The sequence below is a fragment of the Microchirus variegatus genome (genome assembly GCF_963457635.1).
Source record: "Microchirus variegatus genome assembly, chromosome: 14".
In the NCBI taxonomy this organism is placed as follows: domain Eukaryota; kingdom Metazoa; phylum Chordata; class Actinopteri; order Pleuronectiformes; family Soleidae; genus Microchirus; species Microchirus variegatus.
In genome coordinates this window covers 6,874,455-6,895,252 of record NC_139815.1, presented here as the reverse complement: position 1 = coordinate 6,895,252, position 20,798 = coordinate 6,874,455, and the positions used below count along the sequence as shown (strand labels likewise).

Genomic DNA, 20,798 nt, shown 5'->3' with positions numbered 1-20,798 from the left:
TATATAGTGACATTCATTGCAGTTGTGCCACCTGATTAACAGTTGTGCCACCTGACAATTGCAACTAAGCTCAAATTAAACAGCTTCTGTTTGGATGCAAGCATTATTTTCTACCCTTGTCATGAAGGTCACACAGAACACTTTTTAACAAACAAAGAGTTTTATGATAAAATAATTTTTTTCTAGTTTTACATTGGTTTACATTGGTTATACCACACTGACATGGAAAATGTACCAACCTAAATATAGTTGAAAGTAGTTATTTTTATCAGTATTTGAGAGAGATCTACAAACCTTTTTGCTTAGTCTCAAAGGTCTCTGGGGTTCCTCTGGCTGATGCAACATTCAGTTTACAGCTATTGTCTCTTGAATTCAAAATAAAGTCCAATGTTTATGGTTGCACCACCCTGACATTTAGGAAATGTAAATTTCTGGACAAAAGTTTTGCAGTTATTTTAGCAGCTTTAAAACTATTGCTATAAGGGGAAAAAACATTTTTCAAAAGACTTCAAACATAAAATTATGCCCGAGTATTTTATTTTGAGTTTATCATTATTAAAATTTTTAATAGTTTTCTTAGTCTGCTCACTGGCTCGGACAACTGCATCACCTGGTATCTTAGGGGTTTGAGAAGTAAAAAAACATAAAAATAATATAATTTATATTTTTAATTTACCGAAAAATGTATGAAAATTAACAGGTTTTATAGAATAAAGTGATAGATGTCATGAAAAGATTACATTTTGTTTTTTTTAGATAGTGGACTTGGACACAAAAAAATGCACGTCATGTCATTAACCCATATACACACACATACACAAATTAATCAACATCATGCTTTTTAATTGAATGCAATTTTGAATTATCCAACCGCTCCAGTTAATTCTCATTTGACCGAAAAATTCCCATGGAAAGTTTCTAGAAATTAAAAATTTTCCACCCCTTTGCAAACCTTTTCATGAATAAGTAACCCATGAAAACATATCACCACTTTAAAACCATGGATGAATATACTCAAATACTGTATTTAGTGAATTAATTAATTGTTCAGCCCTCATAGGTCATGAAAAATGCCCCTTTGTGTTCAAAATCTCAAAGTCGGTACCTTCGTGTATTCCGCCGAATGCGTGAAGCTTGGGTCGCACCCTCTTCTGGACGGTGTTGAGCAGCTCTACGCAGCCGACCCGCTGAAGCTCTTTAGGAACCCAGTCCCTGAAACCTGCACAGATAGAAAAGTTAGTCATGCTGTTGAACTGAAACACACCATCTTAAATATGTTAAATTACATACACTACCGTTCAAAAGTTTGGGCTCACCTATACAATTGTCTTGTGTTTTCCATTAAAAGTCAGACTTTTATTCATCAAAAGAATTTCAAAATGAATAGAAAATAATGATTTTTATTCAAAATAATCATTTTACCCTTTCGTCAAAGAACCAGCAAAGCTGTTTTCAGCTGTGCTAACATCATTGCACAAGGGTTCTCAAGGGTTTTCTAATCATCCAATAGTCTTCTAACGCCATTAGCAAACACAATGTACCATTAGAACACTGGAAATGTGCCTCTATACACCTATGTACATATTCCATTAAAAACCAAACATTTGCAGCTAGAATAGTCGTTTACAACATTAACAATGTAGAGAGAGTATTAATGATTCATTTAATGTTATATTCATCACAAAAATTAGATTTTCCTTCAAAAATAAGGACATTTCTAAGTGACCCCAAACTTTTGAACGGTAGTGTATGTATAAAAAAAAAAAAAAATGTATTTATTTAATTATTGTCAGTAAAGTTGAGGTCCAAAATTCAAAACTATTATTCTCTTGGTTTCTCTTTATATTTCAGTGACTGAATCATATTCTGCTCAGTCGTTCCTTCACTCCGGTGGCAAGAAAACTCTACTCTGAGTCTCGTCTGTGATTGGCTTAAGAGAAGAACTGATTCTCTCTCTCTTATCATTTGCAGCATCTGCCTCTCTGCTGCAAAATCGAGTTTTCCGTGCAATCAAATGGCCACAGTGGCGACTGCAGCAGAAACTGCAGCAACCCTCTGTAGGCGAGAGGGAAGGAAATCACTCAATAAAGCCAGACGGAGAGGCAAAGGGAAAAAGAAGAAAAAACAGCTGGAAGGAACACTGAAGCAGCCTGTGCTGGAAAACACTGAAACCAAACAAATTGCATTTTCTTTTTCATGAAGACAAACAAATATTGAATCACGGAGCATGTTCATGTTGAGTCCACTCCAGATACGAGGGAAGATTTATTTAAATAGAGCCGGCTGCATGGACAGGCACAGACATCTGCACATGCCCCCCCCCCCCCTCCCAGTCATTTCTTACAGATTTGGAATAATGAGGCATAACTGCATTAGATATGGTGATGAGGGGCGACAGTGATTGGTTAATTGGACTCACCGAGTGGAGGTCCGTGGGTCATCAGGATGTCGATGCCTTCAGGGACCTGGTTCCATTTATCCAGTAGAGACTGACCCCGAGGCAGGTTGAACCCCCAGCCATTAAACCACGGAGTCCTGCAGAGAGGAATGGAGCGAGAGAAGGTTAGCATCATTCAAGCATAGTTATGGCACAGACCAGAGTTGGTTTCAGGAATATGTGCATGTGTATTATAGAGCTGCAACTAACGATTATCTTTGTAATCTTAATCGTTTGCTCCATAAAATGACGTAAAAACACGTTGATCAGTGTTTGTCAAACCTGGAAATGACGATGTTCTTAAATGTCTTGTTTTGTCCACAAACCAAAATTATTTTTTAATGATTTCTTTGTTATGTGGAGCAAAGAAACAAAGAAAATATTCACATTTTCCTACATTCCTAAGGTCCTACTCAACCATTTGGTCGACCACACTTTAAGTCACTATATCTCATTGAAAAATGCATCCAGCTGAACTCACCAACACTAAATTAATGTGAATTGTTCTGAATGTTGTACTTTATGAGTTATGCAAACCAGGTTTATTATGAACAGACATCTCAACCGTTTGGTAGAGGTCTTTATCTGAAATACTGTAGGGTCTAATTTCATGTTATTGTTATCATAAGTAAATAAAAACATTAAAAAAAGAAAAAAACGCTTTTGCTTTTTTCTCGGTGTGTACCTTAAAGGGTTAAGAAGCTAAAACAATCAGAAATCTTGTTTTAATCATGAAAAACCTTCAAACCGATATCAATTACCAATATACTTGACGATTAATATAGTAATCGATTAATTGGTTAAGTTCTAGCACATTAATTAAAACCTGTGTTGGCAAAAAGATTGAACTGCTGTTAAGTAAATTTACTTAAGATGTTTCTATAATATTTTTTTTTTCATCAAATTGATCTATAAGGTATGTTTGAAACAATAGTAGAGCTAAAACTATTTATCGATGAGTAAATCAATCATCATCTATTTTGAAGCTTTTTTCATGATAAAAACAAGATTTCTGATTGTTTCAGCTTCTTAAATGTGAATATTGTCTTCGTTTCTTTGGTTAGGGTTAGGGTTAGGGTTAAAAGTGAATCATTTTGATTTGTGGACAAAACAAGACATTGGAGAACATCGTCATTTCCAGGTTTGACAAACATTTTCTGACATTTTATGGACTAATCGACAATGAAAATAATCGTTAGTTGCAGCTTTAAACAATAACCACACATAAAACCAAAATATGCACAGACAATGACGTATGTTTATGAACCTAGAGGGCTTTGTAAAAACATGAATAGAAAATTTAAAAAAGCAGGCGTAATTAAAATGTATTTCTAAACTGTATGGAAGGGTTGTAATGCAGGGAACCAGTTTGTACGTCAACGCCCAAAAACCCTCTGTGCTGCCCAGTCATAGAGTGATTGACAACAGCGTGGCCACCTCCATCCTCCAGCTCCTGGGTGACAGGCTGCAGCTCAGCCTACTCCTTCACACACAAAGAAAGCCTCGATCTGGCTAAGTGGGAATGAGGGATGGATGGATGGATGGTGTTGAAAACGGATGAAGAAATAAAGCAAACTGCGCAGAGGTTACATGTTGTGTTGGGGGGGGGGGGGCGGAGGAGAAAAAGAAATTGAGCAGAGGCCGGGGTTGATAAATTGAGCCTTCATTTATCACAATACTGCTAATGGCATAAGAAGGCTGACAACAGAGGAAAGGAAGATAGATTATCATCACATAATACCTCGGTATATAAGCCGACCCACTACTACACCCCCCAGAAAAGATCTTTTATTTTACTTTGGAGGCTTGCAGGACAGACCGGCAGCAAAAAAACCACACAGTTTAGTTCATTCTCCGTTATTCCCAGGTTAATCTGAGACAGGCCACCGAGTTCATAGCAGCTTCCACAGTTACTTAGCGATGGTGCTGGGCATCGTATTTGACCGAGGGGAAATCAGGGCTCCACAAACATCAATAAGCTTTGTTACAGTGAAGGATGGACGCTCCTGCGCGATCAATACTCGCTGCTCCATGGAGGGTCGAGTGAGGCTAACCAGAGCCAGGTCAAACTTAAGATGTGTAAAACATGAGATCGCAATCCGACCTGGTTCATTTTTAAAACGCCACCAAGCGCTTATGTATATATGCTCCAAAATAAGAACGTTCTCATTAATTCATCATAGAGAGAAAAAGCAGTATGATGGAGTCAAAGTACTGGCACTTTGGGCCTGGTGGTTGAACATTATTGAGTGGTCTCGGACACAGAGGCTGTAACGACGGCAGACCAGAAGCTGGTGCCCTTTGATTTGCTTGCTCAGTCGTTGCCTGATTCTCTCGCCTGGTGGAGAGCTGAGAAATGAGGTTAAAAATTAAATGTGAGGAGCACAGAGAGGGGGGAGTGAAGGCCACAGACTCAACTGATTAATTACAACTAATCACACAAATCTGAGCTAATGGAAGTCTAATGGATTACTGGGACGACTTGCCACTTCTTGGATGGCAAAAACTGGGCCTGGCTCTGCGTTTGACAAATAGCAAGAAGACCAAACTTTGAAAAATGGCTAAACAAATTCATTTTCCCCCTCTCTATTCAAGAAAAAAAAAAAGAAAAAAAAAAGAGAGACGATTTCTTGGGGCAAAAATAAATAAACAGCTGCAAAACTGATTTAGCTCCATGTTTCACATGTTTTCTCCCACATAAATTCATTCATCTAGAAGATGAAACATAACCCCTGACACGAGCTGTGGATCCAGAGCCAACCAAAAGGTCCTGACTGAACGCTGCAGCAGAGCCACAATGGCCCCATTGTCGGCTGTCTGCCTATGAAATATACCTTCCATGCAAGTGCATTTGTTAACCTCCGCCAAGATTAACGACATCCCGGTCACATAAAGGAGAGATTGTTTCCTGTGTGGCTGTAGCACAGGTTTTATTATACAGTATTGAGTGTGCATGTGTGTGTGTAGCAGCCTCTGAGTAGGCTGCAAGTGCTGAACAGAATGTGCGCCAGTGTCTCAGTCTGTTCCTCAGAGTGTATATATCTGGACCGACGTGCATGTGAATGGCGTTGTAATCAAACTACACTACAGAGCTCAGTCTTTGGGTCTGACACTCGCCATCTGGAGCACGTCGCCCTGGCAACAAAGGAGAAGCGTCTGGAGGCTGGCACAGTGGGAAGTAAAACAACATAGAAACACAGACACAGAAATAGAAAAGAGGATGATGGAAAGAGAGAGAGAGCGCTGAATTAACAGCAAACAAAAATGTGGAAAAACAAGACTTCTACCTAGCATGTGTCATGTGGAACACTTGTGTTCCGTCAACGGCAGAAAATTAGATGTTCCCAACCTATAACGAATCTTGCTGAAGAGGATACTCCCCTTAAAAACAAACCCTATAATGAACAATGAAACAACTACACATACAAAACAAAGTGAAACAATGTGTCACTAGGACAAAGAGCCAGTAACCATGGTAACAGGGGTATTTGAGGATTTTACGGATTCCCCTGGTAATTAAATGGAAATGGTGGAAGTGGGTTAAAAATGAGCAGCCCCCGGTCCAGCAGCAAAACTGCAGCAGACAGGAGCCATTCAGCCCTCGTGTGCAGAACGTCAATATTCAATTAGGCTGCTGGACATCATTAGTATGGTGCTTCAACCTCTCTCTGGACATGACACCGTTCTTAACCCCCCCCCCCCCCCCCTCCCCACTACACACTTCATTCCCCTCATTATGTCTTTTAATCCGACTCCTTCCCTTAATGAATCATTGTGACCGTCTTTACACCTCAGATGATCAGCTGTTCAAACGATCACCATATCACTCTGATTAGAGCGTTGGCTGATATCATAGTGATTTAATCATGTCCTGTTTGACCAGTGCATGCTGGAGGACTTTAAGGAGACATATTATGCAAAATCATCATTTTAATACTTATATTTAGGACTCTAGAGGCCCTATGAGTACGCAAAGTGTGTTTTTGTGGTCCGCCTCAGTCAAAGTACAGGAGATAAAACATGCGATGTTGACTTCTGAACGCAATCCGACGCCAAATTGTGCAAATTCCTGGAATTGTTGTCTCGCCGAGCTCCGCTTTGTCCCTAAAGACCGCGAGAGTGTAGGCGAGGGCAACAGTATCCTGAAGAGCGGAAGTTCACAAAGTGTTTCAGATGAGGCTGGAATGATTACATTTTATATATGACGACAATGTGCCAGCTAGAGTCAACAAATGATGGCTTTTCCAAATGCTAACTGCTGTTAGCTGCTGGAGCCTCAGTGACGCCGACGTAGTTTCCTGTGTCTCATTTGCATTTAAAGAGACAGGCACTCAAAAGCGAGCGTTCTGAACAGGGCTGTTTTGGCAGAGTGATTGAACTGCTGTGGTGCTTCATCCTTAAGGTATTTTGACCAAAGCATGTCACAGACATGTTCATTAGGACACCAGGGAACTAGGTTAACTTGGAGAAATAGGGTATAATATGAGTCCGTTAAACAATTCTTGGGACCACCCAACAGCAGACCACATGATGCAAGACCACACACATTCACTTATACAAACACATAAGTCATATGTTAATGGTGAAATATTTTTTTACATTAATGATTCAACACAAAATGTAATTAAAACTTAAAAAAGCTGTTTGACTGTCATCTGCTCTTTGCTTTTTTCTAATTCAGTAAATAATACAGCAATGATGCTAAACAAGGAGCCTCAAGGTCACATATTTTCAATGATTTTCTTTTCAACACTCTTAGTGCTTTTACCCCCCCTTGATTATATTTAACGAAGTCAGGACAACCTTTTTTTATATGAATAAAACCTGCATCACTTCCAGTAGAATCATTATACTTTTATGAAAAAGGTTAAAAAGGTACTTTGTACTTTGTGGACTGTCATTAGGAGTGTGAAGTACAGACTTACTTTGAGCATCAGGACAGATACAAATTCTGCTCACTACTTATTCTGTACCGTTTGACTTACAATAAAGGCCACATTATACTCCTCCGACTGCGTAATGCGTTATCCGACTGCGTCACCACGGAGACGCCTCGAGCCTTCATACTTCTGCGTCGTGGTGACGGACACGCGCTGCAATTTCCCGCCCGAACAGTAGGGGTCGCTGCGCAAGGTTGTTGTGCTTCTAGCTACAGTGAGTAATGGCGTCGAGAGAGAAAGACTGTTGTTGTTGAAACAGTTGCCGTTTCTCACTTTTCTGTGTGACGGAACGCAGTTTTAAGATAATTTGAGGCGAGAAATTGGCCATTTAGAGTCTAAACATGTGCTGTGTGTGTTAAGATATGACATATTTATAGTTTGACAGCGGCGTTATCGGCAGGGATCAGCTCCGCGTCTGTGGACGCTCGGTGCGCACTGTGAGCCGGCACAGAGCAGCTTCGCTCGGCCTGTCCTGAGGACCAATCGCAGCTCTTGCCGTCTCCGTTGTCCCTTGACGGAGTGACGGACACTTAAAAAATATTTTGTGCAGTCGGAGACGACGCAGAGGCTCTTCAACAGGCTCTGCGTGGACGCAGGGGACTCTGCGTAACCTACGCAGAGCACTTTACGCAGAAGTATAAATTGGGCTTAAGAAGATATCAGGTTGACCTGCAGAAAGCTGTTTGCTTCTATTCTCTTAAGGTCTATGGCTTCACATGTCCAACTCAGACACATTATCCATCTATAGCCAAACATCCTGAATCAAAGCAGGCCTGTAAACTGCTGCACAGGCATGTATTGTCACAACCCCAATCCACAGTGTGTGAGCCTGTCGAGTATCGCCGTGGCTAAAATTGTGTATCTTGTTTAACTTGATTTCCAGAAAATAGATTTCTCAATTCAGCCGTAATATCATGCCTGGAAAAAAAACGTGACTCATAGTTTTGAATAAACACAAAAAGAGGAAACATTAGAGCTGGACTACGGTTCAGTTCAGTCATCTCTAACGACTAAGATGCTGGTTTCTGAAAATATATTCCCTATTTTTAGTCATACTTCAAGGTGGTGGAAAGAGACGGGGGTAGATGCAATATCATAAGAAACTGAATTAACGGCGCACATATACACAAAGTAATTCCCAATGTTGTGCTTGGTTGGTCACATGAGAAACAGCAGTTGTGGTGTAACAACACATACACAACACACAAATCTCTCCTCACACTGCAGTGACAGAAAAAGCCTGTATATCCTCTGAATCAAGTGAGAACTGGAAAGTCCCTGCACTGCAAGAATCCCCTCATGCCCATGTGCTTCTTTGCTGTGCAAATGAACAGCGAGAAAACAGACACAACCACATGCATATGCACCAATATGCATATGCAGGTTGAGATGGTACATGTGCATATTTTGTCTCAGGTTAAGCACAAATCTTCACCTAAAAAGCTGGACAAGAGCTGCACCCTAGGAAATCACACAGTGGGACAAACAAGCTGCACTGGAATAAGAGGTAGATAAATGGAGATAGAGAGGGAGGAGGAGGGAGGGGTTGAGAGAGTGTGCAGGTCCAGCGATTCATCGTGTCTGACCTCTGAGTCAGAGTGGTCCTGGGATCAGGAGGGGGAGGGGTCTAATTGATCAACCTGTCAGAACCAATGAGGAAGGCCATGTTAATGGGACTTTTATAAGCCCCACGGGAAGTACCACCTGACACTCAAAGCTGTATGAGTATGTGCCAAAGCAGAGTACACACTGTGTGTGTGTGTGTGTGTGTGTGTGTAAAGTCACAGAGCCCAGGTAGCCTTATTAAAAGGCGCCAAGTGGAGACTCTGGCTGGGTTTTGACAAATGGCCTCTCAACACCAAGGCCACCTTTGCAAACTTTGGGGACAAAGTAGAAGGCAAAGTCACAAGGGTGAAGAGGGCGTGAATGTGCGTCTTTGTGTGAGATTGTGTGTGTGTGTGTGTGTGTGTGTGTGTGTGTGTGTGTGTGTGCACGCTCTGCTTTGCCTGAGCACTAATAACCTGTGCCTAGTGACTGATGGAGTGTGGAATGGATTAATCTCGCTGCAGTCATGCTGCCAAATGCTGAGGCGCTAAGGTTTAGCCACAAGACTTAGCCCGCTTAGGAAAGGCTACAACCATGGGGACGGGTTGGCGCGCACACACACAGACACACACACATAAACACAAGGTCCCTAGGGTTTGTCCCTGCAATAAGATGCAGCCAGCTGCAGTTTGACCTGCAGGCTGTTCATGTAAAACAACAACTGCATCAGCCAGCAGATGCTTCGCTGCAAACACAGCTGCTCTCAGCGAGCCTGCAGCTCCCAGCTCTTCACCAAACACAGGTCTGTGTGTGAGTGTGTGTGTGTATGAGTTTTGGCACACACTGTTAAACAGGCACTTTTTCAATTTAGATCTACATTGACAAATCATATGAGAAAGAGAGTAATACATGCATGCATGAGTAAAGGCAGAGTTTAAGAGCAAGGGAACTATTAACACACTGCAACTGAAGAAGAATGATTAGTGAGCAAGTACAGTGACGATCAATTAAGAAAGCTTCACGAGGTTACCTTGTAAACACATCCGAACTAAAACAAACACATAAGGAAATAATATTTTCTGCATGCAAATGCAGCAATTGCAATTTTCCACTGCAAATTAATCAACTCATTATATCATTTGATTTAACATTTTTTTTTTTTTTCAAATATAAAAACCTACCCTAACCTACACTCGTGCTTATCCTGTATCCGTCACACTCAGCCTGGGTGTGTGTGTGGGTGTGACAGACTGCAGGTATGCATAGTTTATTGTATCATGTGTGTGAAGGTTTAAGGTGGACCCTGGGAGCTGGCTGGCCCTACACAAAAGGTTCTGGTTCAAAAGGCAAGATTCTCCCAGCTATGGGGGACTTTCTTTGAAACACTCACAGCCAGCATGTTTTAAATAAACATTTAAAGTGGCATTATTGTGGGTGCTTGATGGTTGGCCTAAGAAGTGACAGGTGAAAAAATATCCTAATACACATAGTAACTTTGTTCCATTAATTGTTTTGTTTTTTTACAGTTAAACACAGACTCAGTTCACTTTCATACATGTTGTAGGAAAGTCTTAAGACGCAGTAAAGGCTGAGATATTTAACAATAAACAGTATGATTTTTCTCATTTTGATTGACATTTTGGATTTGGTTAATTATTTTTTTCATGGCCTTAAAAATAATAATAATGCATGTTTAAAATCACACTTACATTTTCCACAAATTGTTCAGCTGTCAACTGTCAGCGAAAACAGCATCTTTCCACACAATTTCACACATTAATGCAATGCACTACCAGCCTCAAAACCTCAGCAACAATTGAGGTTTTATTTAAAAGCACAAGCAGCAGTTGAAATGATCTGTGTCTGTTAACTGTGTCTGTGGGCTGATAAATAGACGTCTACAACTATGAGTAGTTGAAAGGTGCACGCCGCCCGTGAATGTGGCACTCAGGATCAGGTGGAAGCAGCGAGGTGTTGTGGGAACACAGATGTGAACACGGAATCTAAACACTTTGAAATATGGATCTGTCAGGAAGCTGGGTAGGTCTGGAGAAACTGGAGACTAGAGTAATAAACAGAGGGGGATTCTGGGAGCTATTCAAAGGACCTGTATGGGGGCTGGGGGCTGGGGGCAGGGGGCTGGGGGCAGGGGCCGAGACCCATTCAACCTGTCCTGATACACAGGGACAAGGGTCCCATTACCCTCCTCCAGCCTCCATGAACTTGATCCCAGAGAACAATGTAAGAGGGGGAAGAAAGGAGTGAAGGGAGGTACGGGGGAGGATAATGTCTCTGGGAAACAGCAAGCTTTCCTTAGTGACAATGACTGACAGGCAAGGTTTCATTTTCCAGCTCTGCTCCAAGAACAGAGGCTGCAGTCCATTTTCTATGCATTTTAAATGGAACAAGGTGATTTGAAAAAAGAATCCGTTGCAATGTGTATCTTCTGGACCGCTTCTGCTAGTGCACAAGCACACAACTACATTTCCAGGTTTGCAAATGAATTGAGGGAAAAAAAATAATCTGAGAGTATGTAGGTCTGCTGCTCTTCAAACAGTAACAGAACCAAGAGAAATGAAAAAAGAATCAAACAAACTGAGGAGGCTTTGATGTGAATAAGACCATAGGGGAGATGTTAGAAGTCGGGATATTTCAAGTTAACTCAGCTACATTGTTCCTAAAATCATTTAATCTTTAAATCGTCCACTATTGTTGACCTTATCCGAATTCTACATGGTGCATTTACATGGTACCTAGTCTTAAAACAAGGGTTCAGTGTCTTGCTCATGGACCTGAGGAGCCAAGGAGTCTACGTTCAGATTACCAGCTGTGCAATTACATCATCGACCTGCACCATGGAAGCATGGCAAAATCCAACAATAGAGGAAAGCATCATCCTCTTGAGATAAATCTCGCGCACAAATTCACTGCAAAGGTAAAAGGTACATCTTTTTTAATTTATCTCTCACTTTAAGATTGATTGGTCTCACAAATATAAAGTTTTCTGTTGTTGAAATTTGTGGTTAAGAATGTGAACGACCAAATCTGATCTGTAGTAAGATTTGAACAATGTGGTTAGTTGGTAATCTGAATGTATCTGTGGACGCTGACAGCCGAGGTGGAAATGAAGGTGTATTTGTAGTAGAAGCTAACGTAGCCTGTCAAGCCACCAGCCTCATTCACAGAAGAGAAGTTTCCGACTCCACAACTGCTGCTTTTCCCTTTTTTAAATTTCTGCAATTCTCCAATATAACCTTTCACTTTTGATATCTGGCAGTTATTCAACCCTTTAGGAATATGGTACTGAGAAGCTGACGTCACAAATTTCGTGCCACAAATCTGCATTGTTTTTTCAAAACAAAAGCCATTGAATGAACAATGCACAGATCTCGGTATGTTTATTACCGAATAAATATGTTATTTACTGTGATATCACCACACCCAAACTCAAATACAAAGTTTATGGTTTTAAGACCCCTTATACTGTGATTTGAAGCATATAGTGGCTTCTTCAAAACTTCAACTTGAAAAAACGTGTGTTGTTTTTAAATCAACAGGTTATTGCAGAGGCCTGTCAAAAGGCTGGAAGTGCATACTGCTTTGTATTAACATGATGGCCCAACCAGTCGTAACTGCTGCAGGGGAAGGGGTGTTTAAGGCAACAGGAAGGGCCACAGGGTCACGCTAGTGCGGATTCGTGGCACTCTGTTTGTGGTTATTGTTTCGACATTTCAAGGAGTGGACGCTGTGGACCCAAAGACACTGTGCCAACAATAGTCACAGGAAAGCACACACATTGGCATTGTTCGTCTCATGGCTTTTGTATACAAAGAGCTGGAACACAGAGCAAGCAAAACACACAAGACTGAACAGGGTGAGCCTCACAAAGAATAACAAGAGATACGCCAATAATATACAAAACAAAAATAAATACTTGATATGATGTGTGTTGGGTACCGTTCATTATTGAACCGATGCGGCAAACAACGAGTAGGTACGATAGTCATAGAAAACCAAACTGTGTAGAGTAGAGCTGTGCTAGAGCCAACAAATTCTACTAGCATAGTTCCTGGTACCAGGTACTTTCTTTTAGTACCTGCTCTGGTGAGGTTCCAAGTACGCCGAGTAGGTACTATGCGTGACGTTGCCAGACTACCGGCTACCGATTGGCCAGAGGGCCGTCACATGAAGAGACGTCCGACACAAGGATTAAACCGAACAATGCCGAACTGTAGATCAGTTAAAACTAGTTAGCAATCCTAAAAAATGTGGGTTAATCTCCAACAACTACCAGGGAAATGTCTAAAATCGCAATATTTAACAGAAGAGTCTGGTGTGTTTAGGGACAGCATCAGCTGCATAAACCCTGCTGCTGTATGTGACTGCATCAGACTGAGTCTGCTCCGGAGATGGTGGTGGTTCAAGCCGAACAATGCCGAACTGTAGATCAGATAAGAAGACTTAACAATCCTAAAAACGTGGGCTGATCTCCAACAATTACCATGGAAATGTCCTGGCCAAAAGCGGCCACAAGGTCACATTGACTAAAATGATTTTGTCTCAGTTGTTGTTTATTTGTGTGACACTGGTCATGACCAGCGTTTCATTTAGGACGCGACATCTCTGCTGACACTTGGGTGTTCCTACCAGTACCAACATTGGTCTAAATGCAGCGAGTGCAGATAAGCACAGTCCCGTCCTCGCCACTAAAACTGTGCAGAGGTCAGCAGGAAGGAGGGGAAGTGCTGCAGCATGATGTGAATGCTATCACTACAGAGCAGAAACCAGTAGGTAGGCTGCCCTTCTGTTTATGGAGCTGTCGTTACTGCCGTGATTGATGGCTCTCTTCAGACAATCCACATCTTCCTCATGGGCCACATGGTGCGGTGGGAGGCAAAGTAGCAGAAAAGAGTGTGTTTGAGTGCCAAGGATTCGATTCCAGCTCGGGAGAAGTCTGCTCTTCTGTGACATTCTAAATGTCTTAAGATATAATAGAAAATTCAGCTACCAGCTAAAAGTGAGGACAGCTGATTAAATAATTCAAAACCCATTTATAGTACTGAACACTTCACTCAAGATGTTAAGGCAGAACAATGATCTATACAAATATTTACAAATATCTTAACACTGTAGTTATATTTAGTTTTGAAGTACATACTGCAAAACCACATAAATATTTTGGGGCTGCTTCAATTATCCAATATCAAACTGTTGACACAAATATGGAATACAATTCCTCAAATACAAACTAAAGTCCAATTTATACTCCTGCGTAAAGTGCTCTACGTCGGTTACAGAGAGCCTTCGGAGAGCTTCTCCGTCGTCTCTGCGTGCATGAAATATTTTTTAAGTGTCCGTCACTCCGTCAAGGGACAACGGAGTGCTGCGGTTGGTCCTCAGTCGGTCTCTGGGCGGCATCAATGGGCATGCGGTGGGTGCCATGATGATTAATATGAGGTAGCACACCGAGTAGAAGTTTATCAAATTTGCCAGCTGAGATTCGGAATTACCGAGACACCCAGAAGTGGGTTTCTTCACCCATGTTGCTTGTTGGTCCAATAAGACTGTTAAATTGGCCTGCCATCAGTCTCTGTACATTTAGCGAACCTACATGCCACCTCCGGACACGTCTCATCAGTCTTTTACGTCTCCATCTTTGTATCAAAAGTAACTGTGTTTCAATGTTCTTCAGTCACAACAACAACAACAGTCTTTCTCTCTCGGACGCCATTGCTCACTGTAGCCAAAAGCACAACAACCTTGCGTAGCGACCCCTACTGATTGGAAATTTAAGTGCATATCCGGCACCACGACGGAGAACTATGAAGGCTCGAGGGGTCTCCGTGGTTACGCAGTTGGATAACGCATTACGCAGTTGGAGAAGTATAATGTGGCCTTTAGTGAACCAAACCATGAAAACCTCAGACCAAAAATTATGGAACCCATACAACCATAGGTGTCAATAGTGTAGAGCAATAGTTGTAAAATAATTGTTTTTACAATAACTCAGCAGGCCGTCAAAAACCTCCTAGCCCTACCATGTCCAACGTCGAGTCCACACTTGATGCAATTGATGATATTACTTATTTATCTGAGCTTTTGACATCGGCTGAATTCAGCATCAGCACTTTGGTTGGTGATCTTTCATGGAAACCTCTACTGAAAATAGTGTCCAGGACAATGATGTATACTTTGAAAAAAATGTCACTTGTAAAAGGGGCAGCCATTATAGAGTTGGCACACAGAAGCTGGGGACAGGGGGGCTTTCCTCTGCTTTTCAAATATTTATCCCATCATAGTGTTTGACACAGCATGGGACTGAAAACAAGATAGTGTCCTGCCTGGCTCTGGATCGGCCAGTGTACACACATACTGTATAGACCAGGACAAACACAGCAAGGAGAAAACAAATAGATGGCCACATTCAGATATCACAGACGTACACATGCTACCTTTGTAACCACAACCATGACATTGATAACAAAAGAAACCCACTGCTGCCTGTCTACTGGAAGCAGCCTGGAGGTTTAGCATCTTCTCTGCAGCCTGTGGTCATATTCAGGGGGGAAGAGCAGGGGACTGCACACAGACAGACCGCCTTCACACCACTGTTGGTCGCTGAGCCATCTTGGGCTCCTTTCCAGGGAGTTGTGATTGCATTTTAGCGCCTGGAGCAGACTCCTCATGTCATGTATCCCTCCGCTATGCTGAAGACATCTGGCTAGCTCTGGGCTCTCCTAGTCCCCTCTGTGCACCCTGCTGTTCTGGATCATTTGATTTAGCCTGCATTGCTTATAATCAGACTCAGGGCCATTACCCTGAGAATAATGTCACATGACAACTGCATTTTCATTTAGACTTTACTATTTTGACACATTTTTGGTTTTAAGGTCTGGCCTGGATTTAAGATAATAGACTTATTAAATACAAACATTCAAAATTTTAACCTGCCTGCGAAACTAAACCACAGTCAGACACACATTGAGCACAAATTGTTGGCATGTCACCCAAAGCCAACATATGAAAACTGCTCTCAATTTGCAATCACAAACCTATCTAATCGATTTATGACCACTGCCCCATCACTAAGCTATACTATTTATCAAGTTGACTAACCTGTACAGCCATTAGCTGCAATGCGATTCATAACCCATTCGTTAGCACAGGCAAACAGTTCACACGACAACATGCCATTAACTGAAAAGGTACAAAGAAAGACGTGACCCCATTTCAGAGCACTGAATGAGCTGGTGCATTGCCATCACTCGGCCTCCGATTGTTTAACTGGGCTCACAGGGAAAAGAGACTTACAGTGTGTTTACACAGTGGCATCTCTGAGCTGGTATTAATAATAGAGCCACTTAGCATTCAGAGGCACTGGTCTCAGCCACACTGTTTGTTTCACAGGTCATTAAATTTATGCCGCAGCCCTAATGTTCATTACAGCAGCAAACTGGCCAGGGGTCTGTAACACTCGCTCACCGTCTTTAATCCCCTGTTGTATTCCTAACGCTGGCTTTCTTTCATCCCTCGCTCATTCTACCCCTCTCACTTTTCACTACATTTGCTTTACAAAAATCTTTTCCTGTTTTAATTAAAAAGGATTAAAAGGATTGCACTAATGTTTCCAGGAATCTCGTCTTTTTTGTTTTGATTCCCCACCCTGTATTTTCCAACCACCACACACCAGGAATATGGAACTAGGATGCGTCATGTTCAACACTTTATGAATTGAGCAAACAAAATTAACCACAAAATCATAATACGAAAATTGTTTTTTATTTGTTTGAAAATACACTTTTTGTTTGCAATGATTGGAATTTTGTTTGCTTTTGTTAGCGTTTGCATTCCCTTACTTGTTCTTTACGCTTCATGATTTTCAGCTCAATGGACTGGTATCTATACTTACAATTATTTTGTCAGATGTCGAGCAGGAAAACTTGGGGAATAAGGGCCAATTCCAATTCCTATCTTAACCCTCAAGCTCAACCCTTATCTTAACTGGCCCTCAAAACCAAGTGTTGAGGGTTATTTTGTCACTTAGAAATGGGACACCCCTTAAATGCAGATACGTCTTCAGACTGCGGGGGGCAGAATAATGCGAAAGCTGCGTCCAGTCTGTCAACCAGGGATTAAAACTAACTTTTTTCACCACCGTCCCGGAAACGTCCCAAAAAACATTGTGAACCGTCCCGAATCGTCCTGAATCGTCCCGAAAATCTTTTTTTTACATTTTGAGTTGTTACTTACTGGTAATATAAGAAAAACACAATACATTATGTTGATAATAAATAATATATTTATTTCCCGACTAGATTTGTTGTGTTGTAGATGACAACAAGTCACAGAACTGTGGCCTACCGGACCTTCTGCCACTACTCCACCATTTAGTGACTGCATTTAGTGGGTTGTAGTCGTCATGAGAAGGGCCATGCATTGAGATTTACATGAGGCTGTTTAGGGCTGTCAAAATTACTCAAAAATGACTTTTGAAAAAACACAAATATTCGAATATCTGTATTTGCGCATGATATCAATAACGCGCACATCTGGTGTGCGCTGCATCCGCTGCATCTGGGGGCTTTAAATCAGCCAGACTGTCAGGTGATGACAGCATGACGTCAATAACAGGACTAACTAATACAACCAGACATAACTACTTGTAGATGTAGTTTATTTAAGTTTAAACATATTTCACAACATATTACCTACACAAAAATAAGTAAATTAACGAATGACCAAGAGCGCAGATCTCTCTCTGTCTCTCTCTCTCTGCGCATACTGGTTTAGAGACTTTCCAGCGTTTAACAGGTGTTGTTCCACAGTGAACCCGCTTTGTTTCGACCGCCGAATTATCGGTGCATGCCTAAATATAACATCTTTATTGACAAGAACGATGTAACCGTAATAATGACGCACTTGATAGTGTGACTTCTGTTTCAATCGGCACCTGGACATGCGTGCCTGCGCTGATTACATGGGGGCGCATGCGCTCTTGTTCCCCGGTATAGAAAAAGCCATGGTGTATAAAAAAATCTATTTTAAATAAATTAACAAGCAACGCTAAGCCTGGCGGGGCTTCATTCAGTGATTGAAACAAACATGTCAACATTAATGAAATGTTTACATGCAGTGCGGGTGCGCAAAGCAGACAGCAGCGCCGCAGCTCGAGCGGCGCACAGTGAGAGAGCAGCAGTCTCTGCGTCTCACTGAACAAAACAAACATGAGCGCGCAGACATTTACCTTTTCACATAAGTATTTCCCACCGACCGCGAACCTGTTCTGGTTCACAGAAAGTGTTGAAAACTTAAACAGAAAAATTTAGTCAGTCAAAATTCTCTTTCGTCCCGTGGTCGTCCCGAGAGAGAATATTGATCGTCCCGATGACAATTAATGACGTCCCCGGGACGACGTTAATTTTAATCCCTCGGAAAATCTCAATATTGAGGGCGATACAGCCCTTAAACTTGCCCCTCAACTTTATTTTTCTGAGAATCGGGACAGCACTAGTACTAGAGGGAGCACACATTTTTGAGATTGAGGGTTAAGATTGGGGGTTAAGCAAGGAATTGGAATTCACTCCAAGTTCCAGACAGACAGGGACTTCCGGTCCATTGAGATGTTGCTCCAAAACTCAGTAGCCAATTAGCAGGCAGGTTGGCTTTACACAACAACGCTCCCAGGTGAAATATTTTATCAGATGTGCCTTTTCGTTTAGATGGCGACGGCGTTTTGGGGGCTTATAAACTCAAAAAAATGAACCCACCCTCCAGAGTGGAAATCTTAAAAACACTCCACCTTCGCGTTCCCGTCTAAAGGGTTGAAAAGTGTGATCCCTATTCAGACGATTGGATGTGAAAACATATAATGCCACGTTCAAAGGATTTTAGATACATTTCAAAATGATAAAACAACAGAGGCTTATGAGGACACATGAGGAAATCATTTTTCTTCTCTGCCTTTCAGGTGAAGAAAAAATCCATCAAATACCTCAAAAATATCAACAGCAGCCAAACACAGCAGTCCTGACAGGAGGCAGATGTAATGGACGGACCAGGTGGGGGGCACATTTAACATGTGCGCACACACACTGTAAATCATCTCTATGGATTCGAGTTGCAGTGACAAACGGCAGCATGGTTGCACAGGCTCCAAACCCTGAACCAGTCTCATTATTTTTTAATGCGACTGATTATTCTCTTTAGAAAAAAAACGCAACAACAACACAAACCTGCAGGAGAGGACACAAACAACTTAAAAGGAGTTAGTAAACAAACAATGTTTAATCTAATTAATCCTCTTGGAAATGGAGCACACTTTGAAGGCTGGCCGTAGATGAAAGCTACAGCAGTTGGACCACAAAGGAAAGCAGAAGTAAATTGTAACAGGAAGAGGTTTTGCGGGTCATTCTAACTGTTCAAGCCAACAGCTCTCTGAACAGCCCTGAGACACACAGGACAAAGACATTTAAAAAACTAATTTCAACAAGTCAACAAACCAAAGATGAAACAGAACATTAAAGGTCCCATATTATACCCTATTTCTCTAAGTTAAACTAGTTCCCTGGTGTTCTGATGAACATGTCTGTGTCATGCTTTGGTTTAGTAGTATCTCTTTAAAAAAAAAAAAAAAAAAAAAAAAGTAAAATCAAACTTAAAGGACAGGAAATGACATCAGCCACAGAGGCTACTGGGAGCTAACAGCAGTTAGCAATTGGGAAAAGTGATCATTTGCAGGCTCTAGCAGGCACATTGCTGTCATATATAACATGCATTGGAAGGAATTGTGCATATATCCCAATAAGTGCGGAAGTCAACATCGCGTGTTTTATCTCCTGTACTTAGACTGAGGAGGACCACAAAAACATGAGTGAATCATATTTTTTCACACTTTGGTGACTGGTAGGTCCTCCAGAGTCTATAAATATAAGTATTAAAAGGATTAAAAAGTTGATTATGCATAATATAGGTCCTTTAAAGGGGAAATAAGTAGTTTATAGTGCCATCTAGAGGAGAGGCTGAAATTTACAACAAAGACCTGCTGCTCTGCTCACCCCCTCCCTTCCCTGAGCGCTACGGTATCCGCAGCTGGTCAAATGTCGTCTTCGTCGTTTTTCTCCGTGTCAGCAGATGAGGTTCGTGAGGTGAGGGAGAGGGCGAGCTACCGCGGCCGTAGCAGACGGAGCGGAGAGAGTGGAGGCGGGACTTCCGCTACAAGTAAAGAGACGCTTGTTTTGTTCTCTCGCGTTTGTCCTTACAGGCTCCGGTAGAAACATGGCGTCTCGCTGCTAACAGTGGCTATGCAACCGCGGTCCGCGGTCATGTTATTTAACATGACTTTTTGAAACACTACGAAAATGAAACAAAAACTATTATACAGCGACTAGACAATGCAGGAGCACATAATATGTATAAAAAAGTTGATTTTGGGTTATATAAACCCATAAATACTACATATTGTACCTTTAAAGCTCAGAATCTCAATTCATCTGTTAATTCTCAAAAAAAAAAAAAAAAAAAAAACTTTTGTTATGACTTTGGCAAGGTAGACACAAAATAAAATGCATAAAAAAAAAATAAAAAAAATTTAGTTGATAGATAAGTGGAATTGAAATTTAACTCTTTTTGGGGGTTACGTGATCTCTGAATTTGTGCCTGTGTCATGACTAACTGTCAAGTCAGAGCTTAAACATTAGCAGAGGAGGATCAGAGGCACTGCTGAGCATGGAGTTGTGTTGCTCTCTAACTGAAGCTGATGCTGCCACTGACGCCCTGCCAGCCCCAGGGTGAAAGGTCAACAAACACCCATTGACAAGGAGTTAGAAGCCAGCAAATATAAAACGGGCTGGAAAGACAAGAGTATCCCCCATCAACCA

General features: G+C 41.5%; 1 protein-coding gene across 3 annotated transcripts in view; it reads right to left on the bottom strand.

Moving 5' to 3' along the window:
* Positions 1–20,798, bottom strand: part of mpped2a (metallophosphoesterase domain containing 2a) — a 77,085-nt gene that overhangs the window by 8,517 nt on the left and 47,770 nt on the right. For all 3 annotated transcript variants that reach the window (XM_083901132.1, XM_083901133.1, XM_083901134.1), the window contains 2 exons: positions 2,420–2,535; positions 1,106–1,219 (listed from right to left, as the gene is read on the bottom strand). In XM_083901132.1, coding sequence (XP_083757258.1) covers positions 1,106–1,219; positions 2,420–2,535 — 230 coding nt within the window. The remainder of the gene's footprint in view (positions 1–1,105; positions 1,220–2,419; positions 2,536–20,798) is intronic.